This window comes from Phyllostomus discolor, chromosome 8 (genome assembly GCF_004126475.2).
Source record: "Phyllostomus discolor isolate MPI-MPIP mPhyDis1 chromosome 8, mPhyDis1.pri.v3, whole genome shotgun sequence".
Taxonomy (NCBI): domain Eukaryota; kingdom Metazoa; phylum Chordata; class Mammalia; order Chiroptera; family Phyllostomidae; genus Phyllostomus; species Phyllostomus discolor.
The window spans coordinates 78,364,968-78,384,028 of NC_040910.2; the positions used below are offsets into that span (position 1 = coordinate 78,364,968).

The following is a 19,061-nucleotide window of genomic DNA, read 5'->3' on the forward strand; positions in this document are numbered from 1 at the left end:
ATTTTGAGAGAAGCTTGAGAGAAAGCCGATGGTATGAAAGTTAATAGCCAGGTAAATAGACTCTTTTGCCCCTCCTACCTGAGAGTCTTAAAGTATGGGAATTTGTTAAAAGCAGGGTGTTGGCTTGAAGAGTCAGGAGGTGCAAAGTAAAAGACATTTTTTGAGTGCAATGAGTTTGTACATATCAAGGCTTTTCACAGTCAGATTTTTCATTCAATTTTTTAAAATTTCTTTATGGAAAAATTTCCATCTGTACCAGAAAGTAAATTAGACAAATATCCCCCAAGTAGCTATCTTTTCTTTATTCCCTCTAGCTCAGACCAACCACTCTTTTCTCTTGGCCTAGATTACTAAAGTGACATCTATCTCTCTCTATTTTTAAGTCTTAACCCCTTCCAATCAATGCTATATACTGTAGTTGGAGCAGTCTTTCTGGAAATGCAAGCTTTCTGTTATCCTCAGGGTAAAGTCCAGTTTCTTTAGCAAATCATGTAAGACGCTTCCAATGTATACTGTGCTTATCTCTCATCACGTTTACTCTGGTCCTTCCTTCAGTCTTTCACTGTACAGTAAGGTAATATTAGCCATTTGTGTAACTTTGTCCTAACAAATTTATATAAACCTATAGATTATCAGCTCTATTGTCAAGTTAGCAATAAGGAGAGCTTATATAGGACCTAGAAGAGGCTACTATGCCTGAGCAAGAGGTTTCTAAAATGTTTTGTTCTTGACTCACACAGAAGGCAGCTATAGGACAGTAACCCATACAATACACCCAACTTCTCAGAAAAAGGAAGTTCAAGACAGGACACAAGATACAACTTTGTGAGAACTTTGCAAGTTGAAAAGTTCTTTTTGCAAGTAGAAGTTTCCCACTAGCATAAGGCGTGATTGAAAACTGCAAACAAAACCAAGTAAGGCAGCCTCTCACTGTGGTTTGCATTGCAGACATATGGGCTTACACACCTGGCACATGAATACCAGAGAATAGGTTTTACAGTGACTTTCATACTTACTGTCGTCTGAAGTGTGCTTCAGTCTTCAGCATCATCCCTGTTATTTTCAGATCACATTTATTAAACACTCCATGCATGGCGTTACACTGGGCACTGTATAAAGCACTGTGAATGCACTTTCTTCATTGCTGTACATGAAAGAGCAAACAGTATAGACCTAGGAGTTTCCAGAAATAAAGTTTAACATACACCAAAGCAGGACAGTAGAACAGACAAACAAATGTAGTATCTTCGCTTTTACATGAATTTTTTTGGTGCATAATAGCATTTTTATTTAGAATTGGAATAAGAAGTGAGGAGTAGGTCAGCTTGCCGCCCACTCAGATTTTCATACAGGTTGTGCTCTGTCTCATCTACCACAGAGACAGGCCATCTCTGCCAAGAGCTGAGTGGCACTTCTGATGAAGAACCTCAGTCAGTTGAGTGGAGACATATAGACATCTTGTTTGAGTAGTAGACATTACTGATGGCAAAGCATTTTAGACAGAGGTGGCTCATAAATGAGGAACTTAATCTAAGAAACAGTATTTTTCAGCCCTAAGAATTCTAATTGCTTGTTTCTTCACAGCTCACTTTCTCTCAGGCCCCACCCCTCACTTTGGAGAACTTGTTGACTACAGCTTTACTTTTTCAAGTCTTGCACAAAGGCAGATGTCTCTGAAAATGCAGCTTACGCAAAACATCTGTGTGCTTGACTCTGTTCCCACGGTGTGTTTTCCTGTACTGCCTTTTTTTTTTTAGTCCTGTTTAAAAATTGAAAACACAGTATAACATCATGAAAATTTGCAAAAAGAGAAAAAAATAACCCACAACGCCACCTTCCTTACCAATAACCATTTCCTCCCTTGCCATGTTACTTTCACATTCTTCAGGCTCATAGCTTTTTGCCTTGTTATGTTCTTTTTCTTAAGCAGAAGTTCTGATACTTGATCACACAGCCGCTTCCCTGTTTTTTTTTCCTCATTCTGTCATCTTTTGGTTTTTGGTCTTGAGTTACCGAAAGGGCATTGCAGTTTATCAGCATTTTGTCAGAGTCCTTGTTTTTATTTTCCTTTCCTAGACCCATGTATTCTACTTTTTAGAGTATGACTGAGATGCAACTTTTATTTTTAAAAGTAAGGCGCGTATGTGTGTGTGTGTGGTATTTAAATTTTCTTAACATTTTTTAAAAAATTATGTTTTCAATTACACTGACTTTCAAAGCATGTTACTATCCCTCCCCCCAGGGTAGCCTCAGTCAAAAAAAAACATGTCTACAAAGTAGAATTATTGATTTGCCACAAGAAATATACTAATTAAGATTTAAGATAAGCATGTAAAACAGAAATAGAATATATATTCTTTACCCTAATAGATGAAAAGAAATATACAAGAAAAGTAAAGGTAAATTAAAAAACACAAATTAGTCCATATATTAGTATTATATCATAGTAAATGTAAATAATTGGATCTATTTATGTAGCCCAAGAAAAAAAAACATATCTACATTCTCTTGCCCTTTCTGTGTTGCAAGCCTCAATTCTCCCAATATCTGACGTGAGTAGCAGTGTTTCAGTTGTAACTGGTTGTCTGCTTATCGGAGATGTCTGTACGTCTTACAGTTTGTCCTCTTTACAATGGTGAATGAAGCCACATCCCTGTCTCTCATTGTTTTTCCTTTCTTGTTTTACAAAAAAGAAGAACTAAATGGACCGTGTCTTCTTGTTTTGGTAGAATGGTTAGATGTTGAATATCTTAAGCCACCTTCCTTTTGGAAGTCAGGGTCCCCTGTGGTTTGACATTTAAAGGATGGACCTCTGTGGTGTGTAGAGTTCCCTGGTGACTAAGGAAGTCTGTTAGACTTGTGTACGGCCTCACTAGCTGTTGCCATGTGAGAAAAAGAAAGACCCTCCTTAGGGTTGCAGTGTTCCTTTTAATCAGTGTACAAAAACTTTGCCTTTGGCAGTTAAAATCATTTCCTTTTGTTCCTTATATTTTCCTGTGTCCTGAGTTGCCATCTGGGGTATTTCATAGGACCTAGCTCAACCAGTGCCTTAAAACAATTCAGGCAGCAGATTTGGAATTAGACTGCAATGTTCTTACTGAAGCAAATATGTGATGCTTTAACTTTTTTTCCTCTAACACATTTAAAACACATATGAAATTTAAATTTACTTTTGGAATACTTTGGTTTGAATGTTTTCCTCTTTTTTCCTAATCCTAACAGAAATGTTTGGAATTCTCATTGCTTCACTTTGTACTCTAGAATATTGCAAAATACTACATGTGATCTCTTTTTCTCTAGCTGTCTGATTTCTTAAATACTATCTGGAATATAGGGGGAAAAGGGCTATGGGTTATTGCTTCCTCATAAATTTATCTAAGAATGCTCATTTGGTGAATTTGAAAAATAAATTAACTCTTAAATATTAGATCCAACATCAAGAATACTCAGTACATTAAATTTGCAATGAACCAATGGAGAAATTTTTCATCTGTATTAGTGGTGCAATTCTGAAATGATTGTGTAAGGGGGAAGAGAGTAGGAAGCAAGGAACTTTGCATTGGTTAAAAAACTGAGCTAGTTAAGGCCTGCAACTGCCACTTGCCTTCTGTTTTCCCTTATCTTTGTCAATTCATTAAATTTTCCTTTGAACTTTGCCTTTTGATATTTGTTTTTCTTTTCCTTCTCATCCTCTTCCTCCTCCTACTTCTCCATCATCAGCAACAGCAACATTATTACTATTTAACAAACGGTAACTGCTTTTGTAAGTGTCAGAACTCAAGCACTGGCAATTGTTCCTCCTGGATTTCATTATGCATTAGTACAAGGCCAAGAGGATCTGTAATATGAATTAAAACAGCTATGAAAACAAAGATTCAACATATTTTTGTCATGCCTTTCTCTATTTCTCTTGTTTGATATTTGAGAATTAGTGTCTTTGAGAGATTTTTAAGAGTGTCTGTTGGCAATTGTTTCATTTCCTTAGCTTGATAAGGTAGTGAACAGCTATGATTTATAGACTGGATTAAATTTTTGTGGCCAATGAATTTTGAGAATTACTTGTCAGGTTACAGTAAAGTTGCACTGAACTAACAACTTAAAAACAAACAAACAAACAAGGAAAACCTTGACTTTCTGATATTTGAGAATTCACTTTGAACCTTATTGATACCCTAGTAAGTAGGTTACAATGGGACTTCATTGTACAGAACAGGCAAAGAACCCAGAATGCTAAAAAGCCATGAAATAGATTTAAAAACAACAACAACACACAAACCTTGAAAATAGGCCTAAAATTTGATCCCTGCTCTTATACTGATTGTGTAAAGGGTCGTCAGCTTAGGCAGGTTACTCTCAAAACCTTTGTTTCGCCCTGGCTAGCGTAGCTCAGTGGATTGAGTGCAGGCTGCAAACCAAAGCATCACAGGTTCGATTCCCAGTCAGGGCACATGCTTGGGTTGCAGGCCATGGCCCCCAGCAACTGCACATCAATGTTTCTCTCTCTCTCCCTCTCTATCTCTCTCTCGCTCTCCCTCCTCCCCCTCCCTCCCTTCCCTCTCTAATAATAAATAAATCTTTAAAAAAAAAAGCAAAAAAGCTTTGTTTCCTCATCCATGAAACAGAGAAAGAATGACTTATGTCCCTAGAGTTGTTGTCAGACAGTGATTGTGAAGCACCAGGCTTTACATATTTAAAAGGATGACAAAAGAATAGGAGCCCACAAATGAGAATGTGAAAGAATAGTCAGACATATAAAAGGAATACTAAGAAGGTAAGAATACTAAGAAGTTAGAAGGTTGCCAGTGATACCAAATGGTCAAGAAAGATTGAGATTGAAAAATGGCCATTGGATTTGACAACTAGAAGAAAATCCCAGTTGGTAGTGCATTGGAAGGTGAATTACAGATCAGGAAGTGGAGACATTGAAACCTATACCCCCTGTCCTCCCTTCTGATCTTCTGCCACATATGGCTGGTTAGTGACACTTTAGTGCCATTGAAAGTTCACTTGCTGTTTCCTAAACCAGCAAAGTACACTCTGCCTCAGAGCCTTGCATTTGCTGCTTCCTCTATCTTTAATGTTCTTTTCCCAAACAGCCACTTACAGTAAGGAAGTAACATGGCTTCCTTCCTTACTTCCTGCTGCTCACATATCACCTTAATCAGACTTTCCCTGACCATCCCCTACAACACAAATGTACAGAACAATGTGCCCTGTTGCTCCACTCTGTTTTTCTCCACAGCGTTTATCACCATGTGGTATCCCAAAGGACATCTACTGCTCAGCTCTGGCCAGTTGTTGCTAAGTGTGAATAAGGGTCATAAGTGAATAAGGGACATAAGTGTTCAGATTTTCTCATCTATAAAAAGAAGCTAAAACTTTTTGACTTTTAATTACAATTAGTTGTAAGTGAATATCAAAGCACTGTGAAGACCAGATTCTCTCTCTGGTTTAAGAGCAGTGAGTAAGGTAGGGGAGGGTTCAGTGTCTGGCAAAGGATATCAAACTGGGATGCTTAGAGAGGTACCAAGTGAACTCAATGTCTTAGAAGCTCAGTGGGGGGAGTCTCAAAAAGGAGAAAGAGATTTGCCAGTGCACATCAAAGCTCCAGGTGCAAAATGAAGATGAGAAAATAGTGTTAAACTAAGACTGAAGGATTTTTGTCCATTGGGTCTATCACTTGGGAAATCATTGGCAAACTTAAGATGGGGAGGAGTTTCAAAGGAGTGGTGGGACAGAAGCAAGATGGGGGTGGGTAGAAATGACTGGCAAGGGATGAAAATGGGAACAGCAAGTATAGACTTACTTTTAAGAAATTTCGGTAATAAAGGAAAAGAATTTAGAAGGAAACATAGGGTCAAATAAGGTTTTATTTTAAGGATGTGCAAGAACAGACTTGAGCATGTTTCTAGGCAGAGGAGAGCAGTCACTAGAGAGAGGAATCACTGACTGGTAAAACTAGAAGACCAGGGAATGGAGTCAAGGACACAAATGAAAGGGACAACTTTTAACAGCTAGATGAGTCATCATTCTGTCAGATTAGAAAAGGAATATAAGTCTGCTGGTGAGAGAAAGTAATTAGGAGAAACCATCAGCTTCCATTATCTTGATGTTGGAGATACCAGGTTAACTGGAGAATTGAAGAAAACAGGAGTTGTGATGGGAATTGAGAGAAGAGCCTTTGGAATAGAAAAGGAAAGGAATGGGGGTGGGGGCTCTCTGGAGGTGTGAAGAGCCCAGCTGAGTCAGCTCAGTGTTGTTGCTGTCATTTCCAATACCTTTGTCACTGAGACCATGGAGGTGCTGTGGCTTCCAGAGGCATAGTTTTATAATCTCCTTCAGTATTGTACTGACTTTCATTTATTCAATAAATTTTTATTGGACATTCACTTAGTGTTGGGCCCTGTGCTAGACATTAGAGAGAAAACATTAGACAAAGCAGTTGGTCCTGTTCAATGAGCTTGTTGCTCAGATATAATAAATAACTCGTCAAATAATCACATAATCTTAAGCTGTAGTAAGTATTATGAAGGTACTAGGTTTGTTAGGGAAGAAAAAAATACAAATAGAGGTTGATGGCTTCTCTTCCTCTCCTTCTCCCTCTCTTTCCCTCTCTCTAAAAATAAATAAATAAAGTCTTTTTAAAAATCACTCCAAAGGGACTCTGGGAATTAGAAGTCTAAATGGAGTCTTAAGATTGTAGTAGGAATCAGTGAAAGGAAAGAAGGTTGAGTAAGAAAAGAGGGTAAAATAAAAGGTAGTGACACAGATGTCAGAAGCTGACAATAACAAAGAATAGAAGTTGGCCTGAGCCTCACAAGTAGTTTTGAGTGAAGGTGAAAGAGAAATGACCTGAAAGAAGGGTTTGACATTTTGGCCAAGTGCTGAAAAGCCCAACTTGCATTCCTTCCACAGGTGTGTTTCAAATACCTGGAAAGGCATTTGTTGAATTGTGCAAATGAATGATTTTTCAAATGCTAAACAGTTTTTTTAGTTAATCTGCTTTAGTTTAATCCCTACTAACTATTTTAAATTAAGTGCCAAATAATGTAGGTCATGTCTCTTGGTAACCAGTACATCCAGCATTTTAAATGCTCAGAAAGAACTGTTTGGGTCATTTATTTTTTGGTCTAGACAACTTTTAAGTTTTACCTCTTTGAAAGAAAAGTATTTAAGTCTAGAGTTTAGGGCCACAGGACTGAGAGGCTTTGTTAATTCAGCCTGTAAAGAAAATAGGCTCCTTTGGGTTGAGGCAGTTTCTCCTCCCCTTGGAGGAGGACCTTCTTCAAAATAAGACTCTCACCGCTGCCATTCACCAGGAGACTACCATCAGTTGTGTTGGTCAGTTGCCTCAGACCAAGTCCATTCATGGGCACCTAGTTTTTTTGTGGGGGGATGAGAGGGTTGCTTGTTTTTGTTTTTTTGAAGGTGGGTGAGTAGGGTGTTTTGAAATGACTACTATGAGGCTGAGGCTTGCCAGGGCAGCTGCAGAAAGATAGAGTCTAGAAGGCAGTAGTGAGGTCATGAGAAGGCCAGAATTCTGAGCTTTAGCCCAAACTCAAAAGTGTTTTGGGTCCAGGCTGCTCAGTGCAAGTCCAGTAATGGTGGCAACCTGGAGGGTCAGGAATGCGTGTGTTCTCTTCTCAAAAGTATTCAGAAATTAAAATGATTTTACATCTGTTCTGTTCTCACAAAATGTGCTGAATTAGACCCACCTGCTACAGTTGGAGCCCTCTGGGTCTGGCCTTTCATTGTGTGGTAGTACTTTTGAAACCCCAAGCCAAAAGCTGAAAACTTTAGATCCCTGAAAGGAGGGCAAGTGGCTGTGTGACCAGACAGTATCTAGAAGGAAAGACTTGCCCTCTGAAAACACTGAAGAGGATCCAGGGACTGGGCAGGTATCCACTTTTTTCCCCATGTAGTTCTTGCCCTGCTGCCTAGGCCCCATGGTCTTCTAGCTTTTTGTTTTAGGCATCTAGTTTTTATTTATTATTTTTTTGTCTTTACCCAAGGATATACTTATTGATGGGGAGGGGCGAGAGAGAGACAAACAGAGACAAACATCAACGTGAGGGAGAAACATTGATCAACTGTGCCTCCTGTATGCACCTTAAGTGGGGATAAACCCGAAAGGTGGGCCCCTTGCAGTTTCAAAGTTGGAGGCCACCAAAATCATGCACATTTGGGGAATTCCCCAAAAGGAGACTTAAGATAAGATTAGGAAGGAGAGATCTATTTTGGGACAGCCAGGACAAGTTTTTATATTTTTAAAAACAATGTTTATTTTTTATGAATAATATTTCTATTTATTTATTTATTTATTTATTTATTTCCTTCTTTTTCTTTTCTTTTTTTATTGTTATTCAAGTACAGTTGTCTCCATTTTACCACCACCACTTTCCCCTGCCCCTCCCACCATCCACCAATCCTACTGCCCCTTTGGCTTTGTCTGTGGGTCCTTTGTACACGTTCCTTGATGACATGTTCCAGGGGGACCCTTCGTCCCCCTGTTATCCCCATCCCCCTTCCCCTCTGGTTACTGAAATGTTTAATATACAACAAATTTATTAAAGAAACAAGAAAAAGCAGGTTTAGGAATCATTATGAGAGGATTTGCCTCATGGGAATATTTCTAAATCTTTCCCCACTCAAACCTAAGTTTCATCTTCAGGATGCTGTGAAAAATAGAACAAACATCACATCAGGCTTTGAAATGAAATCCTGCCTTTGTTCTCTTTCAGATGAACTGACCAGATGTGTTTTTAACTGTTGGTTACTTCAAATTATTGTATTAGCAGTTTGTCCTGTTGTAGATTAATAGCTAACTCAGGATAAAAGGTTAAAGTGCCACTGTGGGTGTCAGATGTCATGGGGCTGAGTCTAGGCTTCACTATAAGCTGTGTGACTAGGGGCAAGTAATTAAATTCTCTGAACTTCAGTTAATGTATGAAATTCTCTGTTGCAAGCTCAGAAATGAATTTTAACTATCTTAAAGTATTTGTTAGAAGGATGTCAGAGCTCACCTAATAGATGGGAGGCCAAATCACCAAATACAGAGAATAGGCAGGGCCAAAGGCATTCAAAGAAAGCCAGGGAGTAGGGGCAGACTGGTCTATACCTTGCCATTCTCCCCACAGTGAATGTGACCATCCCTCACTTCCCCTCCTCCCTTGGGTCACTGGCCTAAGATTCAGAGGAGAGTTTCCAAATGGCCAGTCCTAAACCACGTGCCAGCTTCCTGCAAGGCCCCTTTTCAGTTTCAAAGTTGGAAGCCACCAAAATCATGCACATTTGGGGAATTCCCCAAAGGGAGACTAAGATGAGATTAGGAAGAGAGATCTATTTTTGGACAGCCCAAAACAGTAAATGTCAATTCAGATGTGTCCTATTCTAGACATTAGAATGAAATTGAAGTGTATAGCCAATGGTGAAAATTAATGATCCTAGATTATGCTTGTTTCTGAACATTTCTAAAATGTTCATTTTGAGGCAAAACATGTTTGAATATGTAGTTTTTAAGATCTTATCAGTAAGAGAACATTCTAAATGAAAAAAAAAATTCTGGGTGTTTTTTTTTTCACCTTCCATTTATAGTCTATAGGGAAAAGACCAGGAGAGATTAGTCCTGATGGACTTTGTCCTTCAGCCTTGAACAGACAGACCTTTTTTTTTTTTTTTTCTTTCTTAGATTGTAGAAAAGTAGGAAGGGGGAAAAACAGCTGCATCTGAGGATAGTTGTGCTGGGCATTGTGCAACAGTTTAAGTGGAAGATTAGCTGGAACTAAAATGGTCTGTGGTTATAGTTAATGAGTAAGAACTGGAGTCCTAAGCTCTTCTCTACTTTGCCAATCATTGATCTGCTAATGCACCCCAGCCTCTACTTGTTTGCTGGTAAAAAGACAAATAATCCTGCCTGGTTTCATAGGCATATGTCTAGGAGTTTATGCCATGGGGGAGAGGGTTCCAGGTATCAGTTGCCATTCTAATATTTCACTTGAACGTGTAGCCAGGTGTCTTGCAGATTGGGGTGGGTTGGGGATTGTTTAATTACAGATAATAGGGTTTGAATACTCTCATAATCTAAGTTTCCTTAGGATTACAGAATCAAACTTTTCTTATTACCTGGTAGTGTGCTTTTGACTTTTGCAGCCATGTTTCAAGGCACAATGACTTCTTCCTTCCTGTTTTGGGGATTTAGCCAAACTTTTTCAGTAGGCACTAGTATTAATAGCTCTGTAGTCCTTTGGCCTCTGATCTGATATTTGAAGCTTTTTATTATGAAATTCTTTTTTATGTGTTATGGTCACACTAAGTGGGGAAATGAACTTTTTCCACCTAATGGGATTGACAGAAGCTTCCTTAGTGCCTTTAATCTGAAAATTAAACAAATAAATAAGCAGAGAAAGCTTATCAGAAAAGAGAGAATGTTAAGAGGGTGGAATGAATTTGAAAGTTTCCCCTACATGAATATTCTTCAAAACAAAACTGTAACAGTTTATATTATGTGTATTTGAAGTTTATATAAATGGCATCCAACTCACCTTGTGCAATTATATTGTGTGCAATCAGTATTACATAATAATGTACCTATAAATTTTGGCTTCAGGCAGAAATACCAAACAGACTCAAGAGTTTGGCATTATAAACATAAAAATCTACTTCCTTCATTTTAATGTTGAAACAAAAGTAATATACCTACTTTCTGGGACTTCATTTCCCATAGTAAAATAATCCATTTCTTATGTGTTGCATGTAAAACAGGAAGATGTCTATTTAACTAATATTTAGCAGTTTGGCCAGGGGTATTGTTGCCTTTTTGCTTCCTTGGCCTGCTTGCTGGTCATGGGTGATCACTCTGGCCACATTTCTCAAAGATTATTCCAACCTCAGAATAGTTCATTAATTTTCTTCCCTTAATTGACCTTTTCCTCTATTGTTTGCCTGAGAAGAAACTTCCAGTTAACACATTTCGTGCTTTTAGGACGTGGTTTTGATTGAGTGATTGGCACAGAGTACTTCCCTATATTTATTTGAAGTAGAGTACTCTATCCTCCATTTTTGAGACGAAATTGCTACTATCATTCCCAAAAGAATTTACAGTTCTTTTCTCTACTGTCTAGCCCACCTGGATTCATCCAGATGTTCTTCATTCCCTGCAATGTAGTCTTTCTGTTCATGACTCCGTTAGAGGGAACAAAAAAAGAATGGAAGAGAATTGAGATCAGTATGGATTTCAGATCTCTTCTCATATTCTTGTACTCTACTTTTAAATTCTGTTGAAAAGTTCTATAGGGAGACATTGTATTTCATCTTCCATAAAACTGTATCATGAAACTAGACAGCACAGTAGAGAATGATTAAGAGCCTGAACTTTCAAATCAGATCTTGGTTTGAATTCTCACTCTAAGGATTACTAGCTGTATGACCTTAGGCAAATAACTTATGACCTCTGAGCCCCTTGATCTCTTATATGTAAGTTGGGGGTAAGAAAAAATAGTACCTGCTTCATAGGATTGTTGTGAAGATTAAATGAAATAATAATAATAAAGTGCTTAGTTCAGTGTCTAACATAGATATCTCATTAACTTAGCTATTATTAACTCATTTCATATTTCTAACTACAGATGAGTCTCCTGATGAGCAAATGATCTTATGGCAAGAAAGGAATAGATATTCTTCATTGTATTCTATAAAGAAGAGAAATTAAGATCCTGTGTCATTATCTTATGAAGCAGCTAATTACTCTCCATCTTTAAGTTGAGAGAGCAGTGGTGTTCATTTTGGCTTGTGTTTTCCTTAATATAGGGGTTTTAAGTTCTTTTCGGTTTGTGTTTATCTTAAGCTATCTGAAATCGTATATGGATGGCTCCATAGAATTACAACAGAACTCCTTTTTCTGGGCCAGACTCTAGAGAACTGGTCAATTAAGAAAAGGTGTAGCCCTGGCTGGTGAGGTTCAGAGGATTGAGTGCCAGCCTACAAACCAACAAGTCACCAGTTTGATTCCTAGTCTAAGGCACATATAAAGTCTTTTTTAAAAAAAAACTGTTGTTTTAAAAAAAGAAAGAAAAGGTGCAAAAGTTTTTACCTGCCTTTCTAAATTTTTAATTAGAGACCAACTCTATGTCAGTTGAACTTTCAGGCAGCTATTTCAGAAAGATTAGTATTTATATAAATTAGTCTCTTGCTGTTCTAGCAAGATACACTAAGCTTTTACCTTACATTGAAGTACATGTGGTTAAATTTGCATATAGTTTTCTTCATATGCAAATAAACCATTTAATTTGAAAGTTGAATTTGATTCACCTAAACTCGGTAGTTACAAATTTTATTTTTTACTTCCATGGCACTGTGCTGCCATTGCATCTTTGATAGCATGTTTAGAGCTTTAACTTTTTTCCAATGATAATAGGGGATTTTTGTAACCAGCCACACTTTCATTTCTTGTGACCAACAATGTATGCCACTTTTGTGATACCTGGGGAGTCATTGCCTAGGGCCACCAAATAAAGAAGATTAGTTGTACCATCTGGAATATGTCTGCCATGACCCTGCGAGCCCATACCCGGTACCCGTTCCTAGCTGGATCTGCTGTGCACTTTGTTCTACCAGAAGTTTATTGAAATTTGTGTAAATAGAAAGGCATCTTTTTCCTTATACCATACATGAGTTTGATTTCTGGTCTTTCTTTTATAATCAGGAATTTTCCAGGTAGCTTTGAGTTAAGCAAGGCCTTTGTCCCCCCACCCAACCACCCCCTTGTGAAAGCACTACATACATTTTAAAGAATACACTTAGATATGTTCTAAAACAAAGCAACAAATGTATCTAAGAACAGTATTACAGAACTCCCCAAACCAGGAAGTTAGTTCTTAAATTAGTGTTTGTCAAAAAGAAACTACCTCTGTCTTACAAAACAAATGACTGAAGTGTGCTTGGTTGTTTTAAGCTCACAACAAATATACTTTTGTAGATGTAGAGACTACTTTGTTTACGGGGAACCAAAGTTTCCCACAGCTGTACCTTTGCTTGAAGATACGTAGACTATTTAATCTTTATTTTTAAAATATTTTCATTTAGTAAAGCAGGTAGTTGCTGTGTTGGCAGAAGTGTGAATTTCATTTCCTGTCTGTGGTGTACCCCACTCATCCTGTCACTCAGACATTTTGTTTTAGGTTGTTCCCGTAATATGAGTGAAACAGAGTGACCCGCAGCAGGGTGACATGTGCATACCACGAATGTAACAAGAGACAAGACTTGTGCAACAGACCACAAGAGCGCAATGCTTTATTTAAAGATGAAAACAAAACAAAATAAAGGCAGCCCCTCCCAGCCGCCATGCAAATTTTAAAGTGGTGGCTGTGGATTCATGCTTGTTTTTAGAAGACATGTTCCAATGTATTTGGCAAGTCACATCAAATGTTTATCAGCTTCATGCCACTTGATTAAAGTATAAAATTGAGGAAACAACTGACAACTTTATATAGAGGTGATTTAATTTCATTTGCCAATTAATTTATTATCAAACACTTGTATTTGATAGTCCATTAATCTGCCATATATGAGTTCTATAGCACTTATTTTTACATGTGAAATTACAGAATTTCTATTGTTTTAAATTACAATTCCTGCTGCAGCGATGAGACAGATATAAAAGTCTGCAAGAAACCATGGGATGAATGAATTCATCCATCAAATACCTACTGAGCACCTGTTTCCAGTGTTGAGGATGGATACAGTGCTGACCACACTAAAATTCTTGCTCTTCATGTATCTTATATTCTATTATAGGGAGATAACATCAATCAATTACACAAGTGAACAAATATAATTTCAGTGCATGATAAATATCCTGAAGGAAACAAAACAACAGGCTAGAGTATGATTTGGGTGGCGGGAGGATGAAGATGATACTGGAGCTATGACTTTGTGACAGGCCAGGAAAAACATGTCCCAAGTCGAAAACAAAAAGCACAAAGGCCCTAAGAAGGGTCCTGAAATACAGAAAAAACAGAAGGCATTGCGTAAACAAAAGGGGAGATGAAACAAGATCAGAGAAGGAACTTATCGGATGTTACAGGACCTAGAAGTGCAAGCTAAAGACTTCAGCTTTCATTTATGTACAAAGGGAAGCCATTGCAGGGTTTTAAGCAGGGAAGTAACATAGTATGATATACTTCTGTAAATTTAAAATACATAAATATACATACAGGTCTATGTATTTTAAGTCATTCTGGTTGCTGTTGCCTAAGTGATAGTAGCACTGCAGAACTGGTTGCAGCCAGACCAGTTAAGAGGCTTTATGTTGATACAGTGTCTGGGATTAGTTTCACTTCAGGGACAAGAAGGATATAAAAGAAACAAGGTAGGCCATGCATTAAAGCTGAAATGTATGAGCAGGGGTTTGTTATATTATTCCATCTACTTTTGCATATGGATGACATTTTCTGTAATAAAGCTTTTAAAAAATCTTTTTTACAGTGGTCTAAGTAAAAAATGATGGTGCCATGGACCATTCATTGTAAGAGTGGTAATGGAGTGAAGTGGGCAGATTCAACATTTATTTAAAAGTAATGCTCATCGGTTTTTCTGATGGATTACATATATATATATATAGTTATAGTATAAGAGAGAAATCAGTGATGACTCACATATTTGACCCAAACAACTTAAATGGATGAGGGTAGGGATCGGGTTCGCAGGGAACTCAGGAGATTAGCTTGGCAATGTAAGTTTGAGATGCCAATTAGTTTCCCTAGTGGAAATGTTGAGTAGGCAGTTTAATTTACAGTACATTAGCTAACCCTGAATAGCATACATACTTAACAGCATACTTGGAACCCTCCATTATGTGTGTCAAAACTTTGCCGTTACTGATTTCAAAGTTCAATCCCTTTTCAGATTCTGTGGGTAACATTGAAAGGCTTGGTCAGTTGATATGAAATAATTTAGATATGTTTTCTGTTTGCTGTGGATATCCACTAGCAATTGTATTTTGAACAGCCTCTATTCTGAGGAGTGGAAAAATTCCCCACTTCCGTTGAGCTGTCATTCACATGAAGGATGAAGTTAACATGGAGGGCAAACTCCATGGGTTAAATACACTTCCCATGCACTACTTTTCAGTGTGTGTGGGAATGCAAGTTGGTGAAAGTAAAATTTTGAGTAACACTGTAGTGTGGTGTGTATTTTAAATGTAGTTTTTTGGTAAACTTTGGATCTATTATTAGTAACTAAGTATTGTAACATATTCACATCTGATCTATTAATAATAACTGATATTGGTAATCAAATCTAAAAATAGTAACTAATATTTACTAAAGGCACCATTCTAAGAAGCTATATTCTTGACTCCTCATAAGAATTCATTCTATTATCCCTATTTTATGCATAAGGGAATTTAGGCCAAAAAATTTTCACTCAGGCAAGAAGTAGCAGAGCCAGGATTCAAACCCTGGCAGTCTGGTTCCAGAACCTTTACCCTTTTTTTGTTTGTTTGTTTGTTTCCAGAATCTTCACTCTTAACTTCTACCATCTAATGCATATAGAATATATTAAGTTTTGTTTCATAAAAATGGTCTATAGTAGACAGGACTATGTGAGTAACCAGTCTCTTTTGACTTTATTTTTACTTCATCACATGAATTTGGGACTTTGGAAGGGGTAAGAGAGAGTAATCCCAAAGTGAGTTTCCATACTTAGTCCTTAATTTCCTTTCTTAAATAATTTATTTTCTTTTGACTTTTTTATTTGTAGCATCAGTGAGAGCTTTCTGACTGTCAAAGGTGCTGCCCTTTTTCTGCCACGGGGAAATGGCTCATCCACACCAAGAATCAGCCACAGACGCAACAAGCATGCAGGTAAAGCTCAACATAATCCATTTGTTTCTTGGTTTCGTTGATTCTTTTGTTCCAAAAGCCTGGCTTCTTATCGCCCTTTCTCCAACAGGTCTGTAATAGTGAAAGCAAGCATTGTACTGTGCTAGAATCACTTTTCTTTTACTCCCAGACCATTTTTCTGGTGCAGAATGCCTTATATATCTAATAGGTGTTTGATAAGCATTTGTTGGAAAAATAAGGTATAAAAATACTCTAATAAAGTTTTATGTGCACCCGGACTGGTATGGCTCAGGGGATTGATAGAACCTGTGAACCAAAGGGTCACCAGTTTGGTTCCCAGTCAGGGCACATGTGTTGCAAGCCAGATCCCCCGCAGGGGATACATGAGAAACAACCGCACGTTGATATATCTCTCCCTCTCTTTCTCCCTCTCTTCCCCTCCCTCTAAAAATAAATAAATAAAATATTTTTTAAAAGTCTTATGTGACTTCTCAACTAAGGTTTTGATAGCTAAAAGATATTCAGATGTTTCCTCAGATCCTAAGCAAAATCATTTCAATTAACAAAAAATTACATTTCTTTTTCCTGTCTGCTCTCTAGTGATGTTATAAGGAAAATTATATGATAGATAGATAGATAGATAGATAGAATAGATATTAAGATAAAATAAACTCAGTGCCACTATTGTGATAACAAGAGAGTATATCACATTTTGAAATACCAGTTCTTAAGTGCTAGTAGATTTCTTACACTAAAGTGCTAGTGTACTGTTTACACTAAAAAGACTAGAAATTTAACTCAGAGGGTTTTTATAGAAACAAGAAGTCATCAAATAAAGTTCACCTAGAAATGAATATAAGACACTGATTTTGAATAACCTGATAATATTCTGCATTCTATTCTAATGTGAGGGTTTGTCACCCACACATCCAAGCAATTCTTAGATTTCAGGTGGGTGTCTTATAATTCAGCTGAATTCTGACACTTTCTACACTAGAAATACTGTCAAATCCCACAGGTTAAGGGCTCAGTTGTCCAAGACTCCCCGATCCATACTTCAGATGTCAATCATAAGTCCAGGTTGTCTGGATTGGAGTTTCTAGTGACCGACTCCACAGGTTCAATTAATTTGCTAGAGAAGCTCATATAACTCACAGAAACTATTTATGAAAGAATATAATTCAGGAAGAGCCAGATGGAAGAGGTTCATGGGCAAGGTATATGGAAGGAGATACAAAGCTTCTAAACTCTCTCTAAATGTGCCACTCACCCCAAATCTCCATGTGTTCACCAACCTGGAAGCTCTCTAAACCCAATCCTTTGGATTTTTATGGAGGCTTTATTGCACAGGCATGATTGATTGAATTATTGGCCATTAGTGATCTTGTCAACCTCCTGACACTCCCCTTTCCCTGCCCCCTGGCGACCAGCTTCCATCCGTAGGTACTTTAGGAAAGTCATGTTATAACATAAGAAAAGAAGGACTTCTAGTCAAGATGGAGGCGTAGGCAGACATGCTTGGCCTCCTCACACAACCACAGAAAGAATAACAACTAGACCTCAAAACAAATAACACCCAGAACTGTCAGAAAATGGAGCTGTATGGAAGTCTGACAACTGAGGATTTAAAGAAGCCACATTCATCCAGATGGGTAGGAGGGGAAGAGATGCAGTACAGCAGCAGTGAAACAGGTGGTCCTACATTCACATATGGTGGATAAAAATCAGGAGGGTTACCTTTGGGACTGAGTGGGCCCAGGCCCAGGCCAGACCACACAGCCCAGGGTTCCAGTGCTGGGAAGATAGATTCCTATAACTTCTGCTGGCTATAAAGCCAAAGGACCTGTGCCTAATACACAGAAACAAATACAGGAAGGCTGCCAAACTGAGGAGACAAAGAAATATGACCCAGGTGAAAGAATAGAACAAAACCTCCCAAAAAGAACTAAACGAAATGGAGATAACCAACCTATCAGATGGAGAGATCAAAACACGGTGATCACCCTGGCTGGCGTAGCTCAGTGGATTGAGCGCAGGCTGGGAACCAAAGTGTCCCAGGTTCGATTCCCAGCCAGGATACATTCCTGGGTTGCAGGCCATAACCCCCAGCAACCACACATTGATGTTTCTCTCTCTCTCTCTCTCTCTCTCTCTCTCTCTCCCTCTCCCTCTCCCTCTCCCTCCCTCCCTCCCTCCCTTCCCTCTCTAAAAATAAATAAATAAAATCTTAAAAAAAAAAAAAGCCTGGGTTCCCCAACTAGCTGACCACTTGAGGGACCCCACTTTTTAAAAAAAAAACACGGTGATCAGGATGCTCAAAGAACTCATTGAGTGCAGCAACAACATAAGAGAAGAAATGAAGTTTACACTAAGTGAAATGAAGAAAAATCTACGGGGAACCATCACTGGAGGGGAGGAAGATGGGATTCAAATCAACAGTGTGTAACATAAGGACAAAGTAAGCATTCAGCTAGAACAGCAAGTAGAAAAAAGAATTTAAAAAAAACTCGGATAGTGTAAGGACCCTCTGGGAAATCTCCAAACATACCAACATCCCAATCACAGGAGTGCCAAAAGGGGACGAGGAAGAGCAAGGAATGGAAAACGTATTTGAAAAAATAATGAAAGAAAACATCCCTAATTCAGCAAAGGGAATAGACATAGAAGTCTAAGAAGCCCAGAGAGTCCCAAACAAGTTGGACCCAAAGAGGACCACACCAAGACACATCATAATTAAAATGCCAAAGGTTAAAGATAAAGAGAGAATCTTAAAAGCAGCAAAAGAAAAGGAGACAGTTACCTACAAAGGAATTCCCATATGACTGTCAGCTGATTTCTCAAAAAAAACTTTTCAGGCAAGAAGGGACTGGCAAGAAGTATTCAAAGTGATGAAAAGCAAGGACCTGCAACCTAGATTACTCTATCCAGCAAAGCTATCATTTAGAATGGAAGGGCAGATAAAGTGCTTCCCAGACAAGGTAAAGCTAAAGGAGTTCATCATCACCAAGCCATTATTACATGAAAATTAAAGGGACTTATTTAAGAAAAAGAAGAAGATCAAAACTATGAACATTAAAATAACAAATTCACAACTATCAACAACCAAATCTGAAAAAGAAAACAAACTAAGCAAATAGCCAAAACAGGAACAGAATCACAGAACTGGAGATCACATGGAAGGTTATCAGCTGGGAAAGGGAAGGGGGGAGAATGGGGGAAGAG

The 19,061-nt window shown here is 38.1% G+C and overlaps 1 protein-coding gene across 6 annotated transcripts in view; it reads left to right on the forward strand.

The window, feature by feature from the left end:
- SSH2 (slingshot protein phosphatase 2) overlaps positions 1–19,061 on the forward strand; it is a 250,487-nt gene that overhangs the window by 167,461 nt on the left and 63,965 nt on the right. For all 6 annotated transcript variants that reach the window (XM_028521743.2, XM_028521742.2, XM_028521745.2 and 3 more), the window contains one exon: positions 15,757–15,860. In XM_028521743.2, the coding sequence (XP_028377544.1) occupies positions 15,757–15,860 (104 nt within the window). The remainder of the gene's footprint in view (positions 1–15,756; positions 15,861–19,061) is intronic.